Source organism: Pituophis catenifer, unplaced genomic scaffold (assembly GCF_029215685.1).
Source record: "Pituophis catenifer annectens isolate HBS135680 unplaced genomic scaffold, rPitCat1.0.hap2 SCAF_1, whole genome shotgun sequence".
NCBI classification, from domain to species: domain Eukaryota; kingdom Metazoa; phylum Chordata; class Lepidosauria; order Squamata; family Colubridae; genus Pituophis; species Pituophis catenifer.
In genome coordinates, this window is record NW_027256881.1 from 292,677,505 (window position 1) to 292,700,453 (window position 22,949).

General features: G+C 34.7%; 1 protein-coding gene across 1 annotated transcript in view; it reads left to right on the forward strand.

Annotated features, from left to right (window-relative positions):
• Positions 1-22,570, forward strand: part of AP4S1 (adaptor related protein complex 4 subunit sigma 1) — a 29,000-nt gene extending 6,430 nt beyond the window's left edge. Inside the window, exons 2-6 of the mRNA XM_070940296.1 lie at positions 11,341-11,518; positions 12,317-12,403; positions 14,181-14,249; positions 15,999-16,010; positions 22,278-22,570. Of these exons, the coding sequence (XP_070796397.1) occupies positions 11,381-11,518; positions 12,317-12,403; positions 14,181-14,249; positions 15,999-16,010; positions 22,278-22,406 (435 nt within the window). The 5' untranslated portion in view covers positions 11,341-11,380 and the 3' untranslated portion in view covers positions 22,407-22,570. The remainder of the gene's footprint in view (positions 1-11,340; positions 11,519-12,316; positions 12,404-14,180; positions 14,250-15,998; positions 16,011-22,277) is intronic.
• Positions 22,571-22,949: the final 379 nt, after the last annotated feature.

Here is a 22,949-nt window from a genome sequence, read left to right on the forward strand (position 1 = left end):
AAAACAAAAGCAGAATATAAGAAAGAAGTAATTGAGCAGCGAGCTGAAAATTGGAAAAACCAAAGCAAGGCATGGCCAATACTTGAAAAGTATTGAAGGCAAAGCTGACTAGAAACTAACCTGGAACTGGTTAAAATCAGGAGTACTGAAAAAAGAAACAGAAAGCTTTATTTTGGCAGCTCAAGAACAAGCCCTAGCCACAAACTGCATGAAGGCAAAAATTCAACATGTTACCAACACAGCAAATGCCGCCTCTGCAATGAGAAAATGAGACAGTCAACCACCTGATTAGTGGGTGCAGCAAAATTTCACAAACTGACTACCTACAATGCCATGATCATGTTGCTAAGATCATTCACTGGAAATTGTGCCAGAAGTTTGGATTTGAGTACAGCAAAAACCACTGGGAACATCAGGTTGAGAACGTGTTTAGAGAATGAGAAACTCAAGATCTTGTGGGACTTTAGGATTCAGACTGACAGGCACTTGGTCCACAACACACCTGACATAACAATAGTTGAAAAGAAAAAAGTATGGTTCATTGACATTTTTTTTTTTTATTTGATTTATATGCCGCCCTTCTCCGGAGACTCAGGGCGACTTACAATGTGCTCAGCAATAGCAATACCTGGTAATGCACGGATTGAAGATAACCAGCAAGAAAAAATCAAAAAGTACTGGAACTTGCAAATTGAACTTGAGCGACTGTGGAAAAAGAAATCGTGTGTTGTTTCAATTGTAATTGGAGCCCTTGGAGCAATACCCAAAGGGCTACCCCGCTATTTAGAAATTCTAAATTTACCGGACTTGAACATTTTGGCTCTACAAAAAACCACCCTACTCGGAACAGCTTACATCCTCCGACGATACCTTAACAGTTCCTAGGTCCCTGGTTAGGACTCGAGCTGCTGAGCTATTAACCAGCCTCAAAGGCTGTGAATCTCACCAAAGATTAACAACAACAATAATAATATGACTGCATATATTAATAAACAGTAATTTCCCAGACCTCCTCAGAAAAACAATCGATGTGGATAGGCTATTTAGAAATAAGCTTATCTAATGTTCTTCTGGCCATTGGGTTCCATAGTCCAAGTAGGCATTTAACAGAACTGCCCTCTAGATCACTGGCTATTCCCAAAATCCTATCTGAAGCCCTTTAGATTCATCCGGTCCTTGTAGGATGTTTGAATGGTCCCATTCTTCCAGTAGAAATGAGGGTCTCCAGTCAATCCCATTGTCATAAAGAAGTAATCTGATGAAGGAACTGGCGGAAATTTTCCATAGTATGAGGGGAATCGGCCTAGAGCTTGGCTGTCTCAGGAATTCTGGGAGTTGAAGTCCACAGGTTGTAAAAGGGCCACAGTTGCCCATCCCTGGCCTAGAGTACCAATATAAGTGAACCCACAATAGCTCTTCAAAGACATTTGATAGCTGAATTAGGGATGCTGCTGTGCATTTGGAAGTATGGTACAGTAGCAACAGCAGGTTATCCCCAAGGGCCAGTTTCATAAATACAGTTTCATATTAGGCCACCTGTGGAACAGCCACTTCCTATCTACCAGTATTTTTGTGGAAAAATGACAACAGTCATTCTATCTCCCCACCCCAGAATTGTGACCAATGCATTACTGGAAAGAAGCTGAATAGATCTCAGTGTAGGATAGTCCCTATTTCTCATCCAGCCAAAATTTGAAAATACAGTCACTTCATTTCACATAATGAAGCTTTCAGTAGATGATGTGATGAGACGTTTTATTTTCAGCCAGCTTCTGGCAGAGCCTGATGCTAATTAGAGCCAAGAGTGAGTGACTGGCTCTAGGTGAGTCAGCTGGCTTTTGTGCCTAAGGGAGGATTAGAACCTGGGTCCCCTGTTTTAGATCAGCATCTTAACCACTACACCGCACTGGCTGTCAAAAGCAGAACTTCCACAAAGTACTAATTCAAACCGACAGGTAGCAGATTTCAAAGAAAGCAAAGAAGTACTTTTATAACAGGTAATTAACTGGTCAGATCTATTTCTATAGGATGTTGCAATGGTTATTAACATCAATGGCCTTAAAAAGGATTAAGTAAAAAATTAGAGGGCTAGATGTACTTGTTAATAACAAGAGAAAAGAACTGCAGAGTTGTATTTAAAGACTCTATATAATCTTAATTCAAAATGAAGATCTTAATTAGTGAGGTCTCTGTTATCCAGAGGTGATGCTCTCAGAAGCTGATACTGTGTAATGGTTGAGGGAAAGACAAGCACCCGATGCTCACATGTACTCACATCTTTATTTTTCTTCGTGTTCCTAACCAGTCTTTCTGATGAAAACACATTTTAGAGGAAGCATTTCAGATTACGATTTAACCTCCCATTTGTTATTAGAATAGAATAGGATAGAATTTTTTATGGGCCAAGTGTGATTGGACACACAAGGAATTTGTCTTGGTGCATATGCTCTCAGTGTACATAAAAGAAAAGATATGTTATTACCCAAGATTGTAACAGCTTTCAATACATATCAATGCTGCTAAATTTTTTAATGGTTTTAACATATATTTTTAGTTTTAATGATAAACTGGATGCATTAGTATCTTTCATGGAAGAATGTCATTGGTAGAGGCTTTAATTTTCATCTAATCCCTGCAAATTGCAGATTTTCTTCTCCATCAACCATCATTACAAATAACAGATTAGTTTTAGAATAAAAGAATAAAAAATTAGTGTCAATTTGTAGAATTGAAATCCCTTGTTTTTGTATAAACTAATTTTCATTGTTACTTATTAGCATTATCATACATGCTTCTAAATCTTTCAGAAACTATATTTTTCCAGATTTTCTTAGCTTTCTCAGATCATTCTACTGGATCTATGAATTTTTCCATTTCCTGTTTATTTCTACTACACATACGCTAATCTGATTTGCAGTTATTGCAACATCTGATTTGACTTAGTGTTAAATATTAATGCTTTGAAATTGGATCCTTATCTAAACATCAAAAAGCAATTTTATGAAATTTTAAAAACATTCTTAAGTAATTAAAATTATATATTTGTTAAAATTATAATCAAGTTGGGATCAGATTTTTGATCACTTTATAGTCCTGATCTTCTTAATGATTACTGAGTTGCATCAAAAGTAAACTAATCACAGTTCAGCCATTTTTCTGCTTACAATTAGGCAAAAGGACACTAATACAATGGATTGTAGCTCTTTTAAATTAAATTAAAAATTTGTCCAAATAGAGAACTATCTTATCTGGCTTTGCCAATGATAAGGACTGACGGAGACAGTTTAAGGAAAAAAGGGTTTTTTCTGCTCTGAATTTTATGAGATGTTAGCAATTCTAAAATTCTGAGTTCTTTCCCTCCCCTTAACTTCTTTTAATTTTCTTTCTGTATTGTATTAAAAGGCATCTTAGAGAAATGGAAACAACTGTGGAGTTTTTATAGGTGCCCCAAGAGCTTCTGTTCATCTTGTTTTACAATTTTCATCCCTATTTATTTTGCATTTCTCTAGAGGATTTTTTTTCTGGGAGAAACTTCTTAAGATTTTCAAAGGTGTTAGTAACACCTCCTCTTCTAAGAGACAATTATGATTTTCTCAGACACCTTCTCAGCCCTACTTCTTACAGGGAGAGGCTGTGAATTAATAGTAAAACAGTTGGGTTTTTTATGTCAAAGGTCCCAGGTTAATTTCCTGGTGTGTTCAAGTGTTGATAAATTCCAGTCAGAAACCCTAGAGATTTGTTTAGTGTTTTAACAATATTGATATTGATATTGATGGTCTGACACTCTTTAAAATAGATTCCTATGATTCAAAGAAATAAAGTCAGGAAAGAAAAGGGCTGAGTAAGTGAATGGTAGGCCACACTTGTCAAAATATCTTGTATGCATACATATGTCTTATTAACTATGAATCAGTTCTATTTCTACTGTTATTTCAGAATTAGCTTCCAAAACTGCAATATAGTTGCAAATAAAAATAAGTGAATGTCATTATTTGGGATTCATTTATTACAATATTGCATTTTTTAAAAAATGTGCTTTTAAAAAATATTATCAACAAATTGTCTTTTTGCAGTTTCTTAAAATCACAGCTTTTCCTAGGAATTAATTAGGCAGAAGGTAATTAACATTAAACAAACCTTCGTAATATTTAAAACATTATTTCTGTTTCTTTGCACATAGTTTCTAAGCTTTGTAATTTGGGGACGCCAACTATATTGTCAGATTTGGGGGACAGAGGACTTCCTGTACTAATTGAATATATGGTAAGGATACATGCAGATAGACAGCTTTAATGTGATTTGCTCCAGGCCATGAGACCACACAAAACATGCCAGCAGAAATTAGCTTTGCCTCTATAGCCAGTCTCTAATGTGTTCAATAACAATCCAGTCAGTGCTACTGTCCTAGAAGATCAAGTCTGCTTGATCTTCTGTTCAATCATGTCCGATTCTCAGAGACTGCCTGAATAAGTCCCTTCAAGTTTTTTTTTTTTTTGCCAAGTTTTTCGGGTTTGCCTTTGCCTCCTTCTTAAGGATTAGAGAAAGTGACTTACCCAAAGCAGAACTGGAACTCACAGTTTCCTGGTTTCTGTACCTTAATCATTAACCATTTCACCAAAGTACCACTCTCTAACAGTCTATAAGGCAAATTAAGGTACAACAATCGATAGGGTTCCCAACTAGTGGGAAAAATAACCATCGGTCAAAAGGGTATGAGCCTAGGCCTTGGTAAAGGGTCATGTTTAGATATATGGCAGCAATGGCAAGTTTAACAATCTGACAGAATCTTTGCAATTTTGTTTTGAGAGACCCTGGCTATTTTTTCTCTCTAACAATATCAAGAACTCTAAAAAGGAGGTACGTTAGTATCTCATGGACTGTTCAAAAATGTTCTGGACTATCACTTTCTTAGTTCAGTGGTATTCCATTTTCTCTAACAATTAAGCCTTGCCCTAGCAATACCAGGTTTGTTAAAAATGATAAAGTAGAGATGTCCTGATCTACCTAGTCTAACATAGCTTCACCATGTAAAGAAAACACGGAGGGAGATTCTGGTCTATTGTCTTCTCTAGTGAGGTTAATTTTGTTGCAGCTCACTTGTGTCATGTCATGCCATGTCAGCAACCAAAATGAAAGGAAGATGCAAAGAAGTTAATAATGACCTGAGAATAAGGGGCATGACCACAGCAACTAAAGCCAGCCAATCATCTCTGCAGTTGTGCCTGAAGCCGCACATCTGATGCAAATAGAAGCCTTGTGTTAGGAGAAGGTAGAAAATCTTACTTCCACATTGATCAGGGGGAAAAAAAATTATGTTACCTTTGCTCATCTATGGACTATTGATGACAGGAGAAATAAATCATGTAAGCATGTGCATAACAGTAAACAAGGCATCTTTAAGATGAAATTAATAGGACATTCAGATATCCCTAACCAAGTTCATAATTAAATTTTGCATTTAGAACAAGAACTATGCCTGCATGTATAAATAAGAGCAACATTGCATAGTGGCAGTGTTTCATAGAAATAAGGTCCCTATGAAGAAATCCAGTATTCATCAATCAATAACATCAGAATTAGCCAAAGGATAGATAGAGAATTAAAAAACTTCCGTGTAGTTCTGGCAGTGTAGCACGTTATGGTGACTATATTTTCTATGTTTTACTAAGTTGTAGGAAAAATGTAGGAATGATAATTCTCCACTATCCTAATATACTTCCACATGAGTAGAAGTACAGTTATATTACTCCTATGATCTTAGATCTTATTATTGTAGCTGCCCATTATGCAGATCAGGGTGCAAATATACTCACAAAAAAATTGCAGGGACTTATCCAGGCAGTTGCCAGAAGTCAATATTGACTTGAAGGCACACACACAGAGAGAGAGAAGAAATGTGTACTTCTTTTGCAACTTCAATACTTGATTGTTTGCCACAGTAGTTTGCACAGTTCTGTGTTGCATTTGTGCTGTATATCATCAATAGCATTTTTTGATTCTAAACCTTCGTGGAAGAGTATGGGTCCATAGTTTGTGCAGTACCTTTTGATGACCAGTGGGAATTAACTTTTTTTACAACCCTGCCTTGGCACTAGCCACCAACAATTTACTGCATTTAATCAGAACAGATTGGAATTATATCAAATGGAAATAAATAAGAACATCTTAATTCATTTCAAAGTAGAAGTTTCTCTGGGCCAGTACAAATCACTGACATGATGAAACTGATTTTACTTTATGCTAGTCAGATTTAATCCTGAAGGAAACTGTTTGAAAAGTAGCACATTCCTGAGACATAGATTGTATTTCTAAATGTAGAGATATATAGTTATATACTGTAGATAAGCACTGATTCATTAGTTTGTGAAACTTCAAAAAAATTCAAGCAGGTTTCTGCTTGCACAATGGAACTTCCTCTCCTTTACCCTTTGCTTCCTTCAATAATTTGCACACACCCAAACCCATTTCAGAAATTTCCCCAAATTTATAGAGCAAATTTTGGATCTACTGGGGAAGTGGAAATGTGTTTTATCAAAGTGTCAATTCCATACTGTATCCATACTGTTGGATATAGCTTCACATTTTTTTAAAAAAAGCCTTACCATTTCTACTGTAGGAGGGCAAGTTGTAACATCAGAAATCAGGCTCTGAAATTTATGGAACCTGTAAAGCCAGTTTAACTGGAAAAGGTTGTGGAGCAGGAAAATTTGAGCATGTATTTATGTAATTGAATATGCATTTATGTAAAATGAATGATAACAACAACAACTCTACAGTGCTATCTCCTGGTTTTGGAAAATTTAACTTCTCTATTGGAAATATACACCAGAATTCTTGGGGTGATTATGAGTGGTGGGTGGATGATATCTTCATATGCAATGGAATCCATATTTCTTTAAACCAAATATTTTTAAACTGTGAATTAACACTTGCTATACTCCTGCATAGTATACAGATAATCAAATAAAGGGTGCCAAAGTGTCAGAATTAAAATATATGGGACTTACTCAAGATTCAATACTCACTGTAACTAAAGATTTATAAAGATGTAAGTAGAGTTCCACTTTTACATACTAGACAGATTTCTAGCTTTCCTTTATTGTGTTTTTATTATTCCTTTATACATTGATAGCTAAGAGATTCTCCTCACATACTGCAGAGAAGGAAACAAACGTTCACACTCATAGGCAAAAGAGTAATTCCACTTGAAAGGGTACATGTCTAGTAAAATAATATTTGAAAATAGCTGTCCGGAAAATAACATTTTCTATACAAATCAAATCTAATCAAATCAAATCTTTATATATGCAGCAACTTCCCAGATTTATGGACTTCAACTTCTCAAATTCTTTGCAATGGCAATGTTACCAGAGAATTCTGGCAGTAGATGCTCACAGATAGAAAATGTCATTAGCAGTAGCTTTCCCCTTGCTTAATTTCATCCTGTGAAAATGTTGATTCCACTGTAGCAAGCACAACAGGCCAGGGGATTGAACATCATTACAGTAAAAAGCTCCAAATGAACACTTGTCTCGATAGAATCAGGAGGGCTGTGTGTTGTATGTAGAATGAGAAAATGCAGATGTATATATGACTGTTGCATATAGGCATTGATTTTGAGTCTAGAGATGAAGTACAAGTTATTTTTAAAACAGAAGGAGAGACGTATTTATTTATTTATTTACTTGCTTACTACACAAATTTATACAGCTGCCTATCTCTGGAAAATGTATCTGGGTGGTGTACAAAAGTCCAGTAAAATCAGTAAATAAGGAAATCATTAGTTAAAACCATTATATAATTATTTAAAAGAATTAAAAATTATAAGAGCAAAGCTAATCCATAATAAAGGGCCAAGCTAGAGCATTGAACCAGGCTGTGTGTACATAAAGCACTAAACCATAAATCATGATTTACAAATCATAATTCTAAGTAAAAGCCAAAGAAATCATAGTATGATTTACCATATTATGGTTTGTAAATCATGATTTAAGGAGTAGCATATACAAATGCAATCCAAGAATTCTGAGTGTAGAAGAATAATGGGGCAGTGTTTAAGGCAGTTTCCTCAATCTTGACAGCTTTAAGAGATGTGGATTTCAACTCCCAGAATTTCCCAGCCAGTTTGAAGTTTAAACCACGTAAAGCTGCCAAGATTGAGAAATACTGATTTAAGGTGTAAGCTTCTAGCTTAAGGAAAGGAAGAGAGAAGGCAATGCATAAGGTGGTTGGATAGGATGAAAATAATTACTGGAATGCTGTTTGAAGACTTATCAGTTATAACTAAAATAAAATGATAAAGATTTGTCTAAAAAGGCCCCATGAGTTGGTTTGATGGTCCTTAATAATTATCCATAATAGCTATTTATTGCTGCTGATTAATCCGGTATTTTTTTCATAGCTCTGCATTGGCTGATTCTACTGTCTCTAAATGTTGATTAGAATGTTATTTTTCTTGTGTCTATCCATTTTGATTCCTTTTGGCAGGTTTATCTGGAGGACTCCAAAGGATGACTTTTTTTGCTGTTCAGGGAGATACACTTTACCCAGCTTGATTTTAAAACTCTAATTTTGTGCTGGAAAAATCAGTTAAGCAAGGGTTAAAGATGTTAGCCAGGGAATAAGATGTATTGTTTACACTGCTGACCACAACCTAAGTAATTTTATCATGAGCAATCTCTGGTATGTAAGGAATGAACGTTCCAGAACTCAGACTCCCTGACTAGTAGAGTCCTATTCTCAGTTGAGATGCCCCATTTGTAGAAACATTAGAGAGAACTAACTTTATATTTTTCTTTTACCCAAGTCAGCCTTTTAAATTAACATGCTAGTATTTTGTATTGTGGCTCTGTTTTTAATCTTAGTTTTATATAGAGTGTTTATTTTTCAGTAATATGTGAATTAATTGATTTGTGCAATATATTTGTCTTTATCTGTAAGGGTCCCGATTCAAATTCTGCATGCTCCTGATGATTAATTCCAGTTTAGTGTTAGAACCTGATGTTGTGTCATCCTTTTCTTACTTTCAGTCTGAGCTGGGTGATGACTCCAACAGATAAAGCTCCCAGTAAATTAGACCTGGGTAAGCATGTTTGTTCCATTATCCCAAGGTAGAAATTGGATAAAAATGGCATTGAAAGCACTTAGATATTTTCAGGTCATTTCAAGAGCTGGCCTAAATTTTCTCCATGTCAGTAATGTGTTGAAAGCTAGTATGACTTTATATTCCAGAGTCTCAAACACCTTATCTGAGCAGTAGCTCAGTACTGCCCCTTTTTCATCACCTCTGGCATTCTACTGGTACAGCCCTAGAATTAAATTTGGATTTGCTCATTGATGAATTTAGAGGACAAATTAAAAAATATGGGAAGGTGCCATAGAATTGTCAAAAATTAACTCCCTTTGCCATTTACTTTTAAGAAATCTATATTAAATACAAGCATCTTTTACTAACAAGTAACAGTTCCTTGTACTCTTGCAACGACCTGTGCATCAATTATATTGATTGTTACTTTCCAAATCCTCCCATTGACCAATCAAACTGTGGTAACAATAAAGGAGAGTTCTTCCAGTGAGGTCATGGTGAGCTAAACGTGCCTGCCAAAGTGGGACAACAGTCATGATAGAGATCAGTGGCTATATGCAGGATTCTGGCTGGTGAAATGTCTCTGGAGGAAGGAGAGGCTGTGAGATTGTCTGCATGAATTGTGGTTTTTGTAGTCAGCTTATGAGTTGAGTGGCTGGGAATTGAGGGATTCCATCTAAACATTTAGAGTCAAAAAACTCGACGGAGCTCCATTTCTTAATCACCTTTGGATTTGTTCTGACCTGCTTTTGAAGTATTAAGAACCTTCATAATGGCAATTTTTATTATATTCACTGGATGTGTTTCCATCTTCTTAGTGAAAAAAGTTTTAAATATGACTTTAAGGATTCAAAAAATATTATTTTTTGGAATAAATAGCAAAAGAGAGTTTAGAGCGTTATTCTCAAAGTTTAAAAATAGACGAAGAGCCCAGATGGATTTGGAATACAAACATTGAAATTAATTTTAAAATCCTTTTTGTGGAGACTGTCATTATTGGGTTCTTTGAGGAAAAACATGATAGAATGGTACTTTGAAAGTTGAGTGCTAGAGGGAACTAGAAGAAATTAAACACTACAATTATTATAGGAGAAGAATACTTCAATTTGACTTGTTAGCAAAGAATGGAGTACAATATTTTAACAGTGGCTGCTTTGAAGGGTCTTTTTGAATAATGGACTCAGAAATTAATTTTAAGAATATCTGACACCATAGATAGTTGGTGTATTAATGATGTCATAGAACACGAACAAGCTATATAGAATGAGACTGAAATTGATTTGAATGTGTATTTAAATATGAGAAGTTATAAGAATAATATGAAAAAAGATGACATGCCCGGCATACAAATGAAACTAGCTGGTGTCATAATACTTAAAGATGACATACAAATATCAAACTAGAGTGGTTTGGATAACCTTTTTCACTGAATGTACAGAAGAGATCTGTTAAAGTTTTGAAGGATTCTCTGAGAAGGGACAAATAAAAAATAAAAACAAATTAAATTATAGGACATTATTTGAAGGATTAAAACCTAAGATTGTTAAAAGTTCAGGGAACGGATACAGAATTGATCAAGATTAAAATAGATATGTAGTGGTTTCTGATAACCCTTAATGAACATTTGCTGATAAGGAATGAATGATACAGAGTTTTGTTTATAGTTTAGACATGAGTTATGGGAAGAAGAGAGTATTTGTAGTATTTAAGGGATGGTGATAACTTACTAAAATTGTTTATACAGATGATGAAGAGGAAGGATGCTTCTTATATACTTTTCTTTTTTCTTTTCCACACTTTCTATTTTTTCTTTTTAATATTTTTGTAGTTTGTATTAGTTTTTACTTTCTCTGATTAATCTTTAATAAAATTATTTCTCATAATTCTTATTTCTATTCCTTCAATTTTCTATAGAATACTAATCTTTCATAGTTATGCTGATGATGCAATTTCTTCATTGAGCTTGCTAGCCATATCTCTTTGCTGGCAATCTACTGAAGGAAAAAGGTTCCATGTTGGAAAAAATTTGTTATAATTAATTTGCTAGCCATGCATTTAAGAGATAATGTTATTTGAAAGCTGGCTTATCTAAAACTCTAGCTTTTCTAGGCCTTCCATGTCATCTACTAGCTTGGAGTACCTTCCACAGCCTAATTACTTGCTGTAAATTTTTGTTCCCAATTTATTCTTAATATGTTCATTCAGGTCATTTCTGACAGTGCTGATGAATCTGAGTTTCTGATTTCTCTTTCAAGCATTTTACCTTGTGAAGATATTTAGACTGAAGCACAAGCCATGATCAAATTTTTCCTGATGGTGAATAAACAAGGCCAAACAAGGCTTTCTCGTTATTATGAATACATGGACCTTCATAAGCGGACAGTTCTGGAAGCTGAAGTAATCAAGCAGTGCCTTTCTCGTACAAAGGAGCAAGTAAGTAACTGTGACATTTCATGCATCTGATGAATTGGACTAGAGTTCCCAAAATGTTATAAATGTTAATGTAGTTTTTATGGTAGTATAATTTTTATATATTTTTCATTGTCTTTAGCAGACGTTTGAAGGCCAAACTATATGTAATTCAGCCATTTACTTTATAAATACAAAATGTGTAACACCACAATTAGTTAGGACCATCAGAAACCATTCAATAACAAGCTATATACCTTGTGAAGATATTTAGACCACAGCACAAGCCATGATCAGATTAGTCCTGATTTATGTCTTAGAGGTATGCACAAAGTATAAATGAATGATCTAATTGGACACATATAAAAATAATTGTTCTTAAATGATTCAGAAATCCGTACGTCTTTTGAGTTTTAATTGTTTTATTAAATGTGACAGAGAAGTGATCAACATTTTGTTCATAATATGTATATAAAGAATAAGGATGTTTCTTTTTTACTGACATAATGCAAGAAGGGAACAATCCAAGTATCTTATTGAACTTCATTGCATCCTTTTTTCACCATTTTCTATATCCTAGCTTGAATACAAGGTGTGGCCTCTGATATATAATTTGACTAAGAGTGATTAAATTCACTTATCACACTGAATAATTCTGTAGTTCATTTGATTTTATATTAGCATGTTGTGCAAATCCAGCAATCATAAATTATATATTCTTGTGATGAAATAAGAAATCGGACCAATTATTATTGCTAATGCACATCTACAAATCTAGGTATTTTATATCAATTTACATCTTTTTACTTTTTTTCCCTTTAGTGCTCCTTTCTTGAATACAAAGATTTTAAGTTGGTCTATAGACAATATGCTGCTCTTTTCATAGTAGTTGGAATCAATGAAACAGAGGTATGTTTTGACTTTCTTATTTATAGATATAGATATACCCTGAAGAGCCTTTTACATCAAAAGTTACTTGTTGATACTTCTTTGTCCTGATGTTCATAAGTCATCAAATATTTCTGCTGCTGATCACTACATAAATGCTGGTTGCCCCCCAAGGAACACATAGCAATGTTATGACATCACCAGAAGAATGAAATAGAAATATTTTGGCCTTTTAAATATATATTTGGTGAGATGTGTGGGTTTCAAAGATGGCAAACCCTGCAATGGTTTAGACCTTGCCCCAAACTGCACAGCCAGTTTTTTGTGTTTTGCTAATAAAAATACACTGATGCAGTGAGAGGAGGGGAACTACAAAAAATAGAGTAGCCAATCATAAAGAAAGACTGAAATTGCTCTTTGCTTCAGAACTGTAGAAAGCTTTCATCACAGTGAAAGTTATATTTTTAGGAGTTTTTTTATATGGATCTTAGATGTAACACAAGATTCTCTGTTCCATTTCTCTTGCTTTCTATTCTCTTTCATATCCTAGAATCAAAACAGGACTCAATAAGTCCAATTTTTTAACACTGTTATTTAATCTGAAGCCTAAAAAGAAGAGTAAGGAACTATTACGAGGTACCAGCTACAAGAAACATTCCAGCAGATAGCAGTATTGGTCCCCTGGAACAAATTAAAACTTCTATGGTGCATTAAAGATCAAAAGGCTGGCATTAATTTTTGTAGTGATAATGATAGATTTAACTAGATATCTAAATTGAATACTATGAACTCACATGACACACAAGCTAACTTCTGAGTTTGATTGGCTCTCAATTCTGTCAGCAGATCAATTACAGTAGAACCTCTGGTCTCGAATGCTTCTGACTACAACCAAATCGGGTTCTGACCAAAAAATTCACACACACACACCCCGTGGCCGATTTCCCCTTCTGTGCCATTTTTTTTAGAAGCGCCAAATTTCCTAAATTAGGTTCAGGTCACAACCAAATCGGTTTGCAACCAAAGTTATGAAACGAATTCTGGTTGTGACCAGAGGTTTTCTACAGAGGTACTCTGTATCTTCAGATCCTCGTGAAAATAGTCTACCTCTTCCTTCATGGATATTCTTTTTGCTGTACATGCATCTGAAATGTGTTGTTCTCATTACTTTATAAATATTTAATTCAATCCTGAGAAAAATAAACTGTATTTATAATAAGAAAAACCTTTGAGAAAAACCCAAGGCTACAAACAGGAATCATGAACTAAAACATCCATGTCAGTGGCAATTTGCTCACAGTGAAATTTAGTGCAGTGTCGTAGCTTGGTGTTCTGCTTGTACCACTTATTGTTTTACTTTATTTTGCCAGTGCAGCAGATACAGAATTTAAGGGAGAATTGGGACACTGTTTTCTTTTGACCCTTGGGGGATGTCATTCAGGAGGGGCAGTTGATACACATCCAATATCAAAGATGGACAGAACTTCTATTTATAATTACTATATTATATCAAGTACAGAAATTCTTCTCAGAGGGCTGATCAAAAAAGCAATAATAGGTCCATAGTATCCAAACAAAGCAGAATGTTACAGGAAATGATTAAGGCCCACAGGCCCTTACCTATCTCCCCAGTCTATAACTAAGGAGACTTTGGTGGTTTAATTTCTACTTTTGCTTCTCTTGATACTGTTTAATATTTTAGAGTTACTGTATACAGTAAGTTATTGTAAAAAAAGAAAACATATTAGCACACCTGTCTATTGTTCTTTTTTAAAGTGTGTTTTGAACTTAATTTCAGAATGAGATGGCTGTATTTGAACTGATTCATAATTTTGTTGAGGTTTTGGACAAGTATTTCAGCAGAGTGGTAAGTATGAATTTAGCAGCTGTAATTGTACTGTGAACAGTCAGCCTGAAGGCCATGTAGCATGTCTTTGTATAGGGCATAATTCTAATGAAATGCATGAGAACAGTCATGAATATGGAAACTTGTGCGTAGGGCACTTTTTCCTTCTCACACTACCAATTGGCTGTCCAGCCTTCATCATTAGATCATGACCTACAAACCATGAGTATGCTCTATCAGCTGTGCCGTATACTGTATGTGCCTCAAGTGCCTTCCAAGCAAGTTTTTTTCCATGATTCACTTTTTCCATGATTCGAACAAAATGTTAAAAAGTTATGATATTTATGGAGTTACTTACCAAGCACATCTACATTATATTAAAGTTACCAAAGTATCTTTACAATCCCTAGGGCATGTCACAACTTTTGAACACCCCTAATGTTTGGAAGTTGAAAGTTGAAAAATGTGACACGCCAAAATGCTTTAAGTAATCAAAAATAATAATGCATGGAGATTATTAGAGAAAGTAATAGCTTGTCCATATTAACATTTCTATGAATTTATTGGTGGATTAATTAACAGTATCAGGTTTATGATGACATGAGAGTGAGGATTTGAGTTCCATTCCCATATACCCAAATCTCTCTCAACTGTGGACAGATCTTTTAAATACAATTTTAATTCAGAAGTGGTATACTGGCTGGGGAATTCTGGGAGTTGAAGTCCACCTATCTTGAAGCTGCCAAGGATGAGAAGCACTGAAATAGAGTATGTAAAATATAGTCTATCCAACTTTTCATCCTTTCTGAGTTTAACAAAGTGAGAGGCAAGACCAATTCCTATAAATTGCTATTGCTAATGCAATTGTATTATTTTTTAATAAGAGAACACATTGTGAATTGTCTATTCTCTGCTAAATGATCTATAATCACAAAGTGTATAATAGTAGGGGAAGGTTTTTGGAATGAGATTTGCAGATTTTCAAATTACTGTAAGTGTAAGGTACTCCTTACATGGCTGCTGAATTTATGTAATGCATTTTGCATATAATAATCTTTGGCATGCAGACTGACATGGGCAAAATATAATGTTATTGTTTTTAGCAGCTCACCTCTGCAGAACACATTAACAAATATAGACATTAAAAAGACATTAGCTTTTGAGTTCTTTCTAATGTTGCGATAGAAGTACAAAGTTATTTGGTTTAGAAAATAACCATTTGGAGTTGTAGAATGTCCACATATCAGTTAGGCAAATGGAAAACAAATATGTTCAAAGCAGAACTTGGGAGTAAAACTCATCATTTCCTTAAGTCCCATTCACTTTTTCTTTTAGAATTTGATTTTCCTCTTGCATCCATCATCTTCCTCCTTATCCACTTATCCTCAAAAATCACTTGCAGTTGTTAAGTTGGGAATAGCATAACATGCCCTCAGGGATCAATTATGCCCTCTGGGTTTAAACATAGTCAGCATTCTGAGATTCAACTTTTACTTGAATAATAAAAATAACTGTTCCATTCCATTGGAAGAAATGACAAGAGGTGAGCTTTTGGGGTCATAAGAAGTGGCAGCAAAAGAAAATGATAAAAAATGTCACATTTATTTTTCTTGAAAAAGTTTCTGCTAAATTGAAAACCTATTTTGCAAATTGAAGGAATTTAGAATCCTTATGCTTGCAAACTAATATACAAATCGATTTTAGAAAAAAATAGCAAAACAATAACAGTTCTGTTCTCTTGCTAATTTTTTTTTATTATTATTTTTTCAGAGTGAATTAGATGTATCCTTTTTGATTCCACCGATCTATTTATTCTTTATGTTCTTGCTCTTTCTTACCTAAAGCACACTACTCGGCAAACACCTGATTTAAAGCTATATCATATTGAACCAGAATATAAAATATGTGAGCGTTAAAAGTTGTGGTAAGTTGTTAAAGGTCACAAAGATTTTACACAAAGGAAAAGTGGCATGATTATAGATATTGGGATATTGAAGCTTTATCCCTTCTTTTTAACCAACTTGAGCATTAACCGTTTTAGGAATTAACTTGAAATCTCCAAACTTGCATATATAAAAATGTATAGTACAAATCATAAAAAAGCATTCCAGACACTAATAGAAAATCAGCACATTTCTGTAAACTAAGGTTTATAGTTAATGAAGGCTATTATCAATTTAGAAAGCTCTTAAGCTTTAAATACACACATTTGTAGTCTGACTGTGTGTGATACCTGTTCTTATTCCTTTGAAGGAGTGTCTTTTCTGGCTTGGAGCTAGTTCCCACCTTTAGAAAGTTATTCCAGTTGGACTTGCCCCTAAAAGGACTTATTTGTCTCCATCCCTTGAGTCTGATGAGCAGGAAAGGTTTTTTTCTACCATGCCTTTAATAATGTCATGCTGTGCTGATTTTTAAACTAACCCAGTTGTTTAAAATCCTTTGTGTGCTGCATTTTGAGAAACTGCATATGTTTTTGTTATTTCTACTATCTTTTCATTATTTTAAATCTGAAAGGCCAAAAAAAGCAAAGTGGACACTTTCTTAAATGGTAATAATAAAATAATTATTTGCATGATGACTAGTTTCACACTCTAAAATATTCACTTAAACTAGGGATAGAAGAAAGATACATCCGAATGTAGATATAAATCTCCAGGTGATTTGCAACATGTTTTGGAAGGTTTCTTAGTGTGTGATTGCTGTTTTTACAACATCAACCAAATGATAAACCATGGTCCTAAATTTCACCACTGAAATTAAAGGAACTGGAGTAACATAAGTGGAATTTGGATAGAAACACTATGCCTTTTTTTTCATTGACGGTTTAACTGCTAAATTTAGGAGTTCTCTCAAGATTGAATTCACCTTCATAGAACCCACACATACATCTCCCTCCTGGCAAACTTTCACTTTTTTAGGCACAGGTTTAAACCTTTTCTAGATATCAGGGCAAAATTGTTCCCCAAGCACTTTCACAGGACCCACATTAAATTTGGCATCTGTCAGTGTCCCAAGTAGACTAGGCAGGAATCACAATAAGATGAGCTAATTCTACTTTATTATAAGGCTACATTAATAGAATCTTGCAAATCTGAAAGTATTTGTTTTTCTGCCTGTTACTCAATTGTAGGCTCCTCCCTCTTTTATCTGAGTGTTCCTTAAGTGGTATCTCTTTGTTACTAGGACATGATCTAAGCATGATAGAGGAACCACAGAGAGCTTCCCCAGATCACTTTGTCATTGGTCTTAAAGAAAACCAGATCAAGTATGACCACTATCCCATGATGGGTTCTGGATGACCTGAGATAGACCCATGGCTGTCATAGTGGCTACAAACTCCTGATCTATCTCAGATCCCTCCCCAAAAGATAGATTAAAATTTTCCAGAACCATAAACCTGGGAAAGTCAATCTATAACTATAGTGCCAACACTTTCTGCAACAGTTTCCCCCCAGAAGAGAAATTAGATGAAAGTTGTCTAATACAGTTAGATCAAGAAATGGGTTCTTCAGCAAGGTATACATCACCATTTCCTTCAAGGCAGAGAGCAATATCCTCTCCTTCAAAGAGTCATTAATCTTCTCCCAAGTCTAAAGAAATGTCCCTCACCAGCTACAGTGAGCCAAGCAGGACATGAATCAAGGTCAGAGATCCTGACCCAGATTTTTTCTCCTGCTTCTTCTATCTCTAGAAGTTCAAAGAAACCTACATTGTCTAAGACATCTGGAAAGATTCAGCACAAGTAGCAACTTCCTTGTGAGCAATTTATCTGGCGGCCAAGGGGATCGTCTAGCAAATCATCAAGTTTCTGGGAGGAGACAGAGATGCCTAAAGCTGGACTGAAACAAAATTGCACATTTCTTTTGTCATGTCATAACCAGCTTGGTGCCTTCTGTCATTCCTTTCTTGGGTGGGAATTTGTTTCCTGTACAGGGAGTTTCCATTGCCCCTACTGACCTAGTTCCAAATGGAGTAGCCGACCTATCATAAAGTAAAGGTGGACGTTAAGTGCTCAGGAATCAAAATCCCACTTTCTCATCCATTCCACACATCTGCATACCGAAGTTGCAAAATTCCTTAACCCATCAATCCTCATCTGTGAGCCCTGTATCTTCAAATATCAGTTCTTTCATATTTCCCACAGTCTCTCTAAATGTTTGTAGCCAATTTTCCAAACTAACTGTCAGAATCTTTCATTTGCCATCAGCTTCAAATTGAGCCCAATGGAATTCTTTGTTTTACTGCATTTCCTCTGGAACTTATTTCTTGGCATCTCCGCATAGTTGCTACTCTTCTGAAAACTTCTAGTTTTCTCCATTTTCCTGGACATTTATGCTCTAATAGGAGCCAAGACACAGATGATTCATGGCCCTGGCAAACTCACCTTCCCATATGACAGATCAAACAATCAAGAAGACTTCTTTACTGTCCATCCCAGAAGATACTTTTCTAGTTTATTCAGATGATCCTGTCTTCTTCTTTGCTCATCATTCTTTCTGTGCCCTCCTTCTCACTGCCACTTGCTAACTCTTCTGTTTTACCCTATTCCTTCCAAAACCTGATTACATAGTGTTCCATCCTAGTTACTGACATTCCTGTAGTCTGTAAATACCAGTAGTAGCAATACATAAACACTTTATAACTAAAAAAAACCCCAATAGCACAATACAAAAATGTCCATGCAGCACACTCAACAATAGACCTTACTGCAAACGTTTGGGGAATATTTGCAGTAAGAAAAGAAAAGACAAGAGCATGCATAATAACTGAATTTCAACAATTAAAACATTTTTAGTTTTTTGAGTGGTTGATTTTTAGATAAGGAAATTGTGCAATCTTCAGAAAACTACATTATGTCAGCCTGCAGGATTTTCTAACAGGGGAAGTTTATTAGGAATTAGGCTTTATCTCTGCAGATGGAAGTACTGGCATGCCCTGAAAGCACACAGGATTGTGCCAGGTTTGCACTTGGTTTGAAAACTACCAGGGGATTCCAGGGTAATTTGATGTAATGATTAAAACCCAGTCTAGAAACCAGGAGACAGAGAGTTCAATTCCTGCCTTAGGCATGAAACTTCCTGGTGATCTTGGGTCAGTTACTTTCCTTTAGCCTTAGGAAGAAGTTATGGGCTAACCACTTCTAAAAAAAAAACTTGCCAAGAAATTTGCAGGGACTTGTCCAGGCAGTCACCAGAAGTCAAGACTGATTTGAAGGCATAAAACAGGTTAACCAAAAAGTTGGAAAACATCTTAGGAAAAGGAAGTAGCAATTATTTTTACCTTTATAAAAAAACGTTCCAGTATAACAAAAAGTAAAATAAGATAAAGAGAGTAAGTCTTTATAAATTGCTGGGATATAAACCTTTTTCTCCATAGAATAGAATTAAGAGTTCTTTATTCCATTAATATTTGACAAGCTCACAGCTTTGTGCCTGAAAATATTGGAAGAGAAGTCTTTGAGATAATGCTGGAGAAACTAATTTAGGAAAGCAATATTTATTTAAATATATACTGTATATATAAGAGGAACAATTTAAAGTCCTAATTTTTTTATATAGCAGGAAGGATTTGGAGGAGCGTGGTTAAACATAACCTGAATTTCTATAGTTTAAATTACTATTCTGCTACAGCAATTTCGTATCTGAAATGAATTAAATGCTTGTGGGGAAAAAACATTTCTTTTTGAAAATGTAACCTAAATATCTTGATTGTGGGATTGTGAACAGTTCACTACATGCAATTCTGCACCCAGACAGCTGAAGTGAAACCTAGTGAACATACTAGAATTTATTTCTGAACAACTGTACACTGTTTACTTTACATGTACATGTCACTGCACATTGGACAAAAGCTTGTTAGAACATTTGAAAGGAAGAAGTGGGTTAGAGTTTAAAAAAATATATGACTCATAGGTAGGAGAAACAGACGCACAAGGTAATCAATACCAAAAACCAAGCTTGCTACTCCATAGTAGGCATCTAAAATGTTTTGTTCAAGTGCCAACATTTCAATGATCTCTGCTAAAGGAAGAACTATCCTTTCATGATTGAAATAACCATTCTGGTAAATGCACCAACTGTGACATTGTCAGAAGAAGGCTTGTTTGAGATACAAGGAGATCAAGGTACACAAAAATCAGAGATATTAAATTGGTGTATAGACAAAGCACACACAAAACGTTCTTAACAGGGTTCCTTTCAGATCACGTCATTTAGATACAGAGCCGACCACAATTTTAGATCAACCCTCACTCATGGCAGTGATTTGTGTTATCATGTTGAGTCCCATTATAATAGGGAAGAATAGGGAAGAATTTCAGTTCTCAACAAACTCTCTATATAAAGTAGTACCGGTATGTATTATTATTTAAGCCAGTTCCTATCCATTTAATACTTGTCCCTGATGAAATTGATGCCAATCTCTTTTTATTGGAAAAAAAAATGCTAATTTTAATTTCATTGTTAAGTAAAATGGGTCAAAATAATCATCTTTTAAACACATATTTTTAAGAATGTGTGCTGCACCAAAATAAATAAATAAAAAATAAAAAAGCCAGTTGGTTGCTCTAGCGTTTACTTAGAACAAGATGAGCAAAAGAAGACTGAGAGAATGAAAAGGAAGTTAGTCACTTGGTTGTCAAGAGCAGATGAAATACTTGCTGTTGGAATGAAGTTGTGGAATGCTCCTTAGCAGGGTGTGGTTAGCTCACACATCATGGTGATATGATGAAGAAACCTCTTAGGGTTTCCTTCTTTTCAGCTCCCAACTACTCTCTAGATGCTTTTTGAACTGTAAAATGGAATGCACTGTGTATCCCATCAAATCCTAAAGCTTTATCATGTTTTGGAGATCTATCCAATGATCTTCCTGGTTTCCCCATCCACCAGGAAATGGTAGCATTTATTAGATTTCTGACAGCTAAATTAGCAGTATTGAAATACCTGGATTATTCCTATATAATTAGCTTTTAATGGCAAACAGCATTCTATGCCCACACAATACATTAAATAGACTCATTCACTAGTTTTAAATAGGGATACAAACCTCCCCTTTCTATCTCAATTGTGCCGTTTTCATAATAAAACTCAAGACTTAACTTGAAAGTCAAGAATGTTTGACTCTCAGTGGAATGCATGTATAGTTATGTACATAATTAAGACAATGTTTTCAATAGGGACGCCATCTCATTTATACTTGTCATCAAATTGCTTTATTCCAATCTCAAGAGAGTGAGCCCTGGAAGCTGCTGTTCAAGAAAAGATAGGGGCCAAATATCTTTATTAAAGAATTTTGAGTACTTATTTCAAATTATAATTTCTCAGGATTGTTGGAGAAAAGCCATGAGAATTAATTCAGAATAAAATTCTTTTAAGTTTGTAACACAGAGATTATTGGAGAAGACAATAGCCAGCTGATGTAACATCACACATCATCTCCCTTGATAAAATATGCTTAAGGTTGAAGCACATTGACAATAAATTAAATATTAAAAGAACCAAAGAAGCCGATTTCTTAAAAAGTTATGCAAATCTTTGAGACTGAATATTATGCATACTGAATATATCTGAATATATATATATATCTGAATATATATATATCTGAATATATATAGTTTGAAAGAAAAAAATGGGAATGAGAGCACATTAGTTTTCTGAACACTAACATGGCCAGCTCACTACTATTATTATAAAAATAATATAAACTTGGATAATTATTTTATAGTGAGACCTTTGCATTAGATTTCATAACATGAATTCAAGTATTTCTCAGTCCCAGGTCTGCAGTAGTAACTGATATTACAAACATCTGCTTTTACTATTTCAAGTTTCTAAGTCTCTTTTCATTCATGTACTCTTGCAAATTCCACATTGAAATATAAATCATGGTGTCATAAATTTGGCATAGCTATTGAAATATCTGATTAGAAAGTTAAATTAAGTTGTTCAAACATGAAATAAATGCACTGATGAAATATGATATTTTGCAATTTAGTTCATACTATTTGCTTGAAGGAGTAATACAAGACCTTAACTTGATTTATGAATACAGATCATGTTCAAATTAGACAGAGTGCATATAATTTTGGATGAAATGGTTCTAAATAGTTGCATTGCAGAAACCAACAAAACCAGAATTCTTGCACCTCTTTTGGTTCTTGATAAAATGGCAGAAACCTAGAAGGAACAAGCCAGAAAATAATATTGTACATATTTGAAAATATTCTTCAAATAAAAAGGACAGTTTTTGAGTTTTTTTGCCAAATTGTGAATAATTGTTTTTGGGCTAGATTACTTAGGCAAATGTTTAGCGCTCATCACCTTCTTGTAAAATACATTTTTTATTACCATGCCAAATGTTTTTGAAGTTTGTAATCTGCTTGAGGAATTAAATTAATCTTTATATATGAATATGGATGTTTGTGTCTTTATTTATTGAACATTTATCTTGCCACAATCAAAAGCATCTTCTTCATGACTTGCAACATAAAAAAAACCCAATAAAAATTGAAAATATAAATCTTAATAAAACAACAACAAAAACATATTTTGCAAATAGCATCTGGCATCCGCCCATAAACTACCTCCAAGAAATCTGTTTTTAAGAACTTCTGAAATGTGACTGAAGTTGGGGGCCAGACATATTTCCTACAGGAAGCCACTCTTCAGACTGGCCTGAAGTAGGGCCTCCCCAAAATGAGGGACGATCATCCACTTCTCAAGG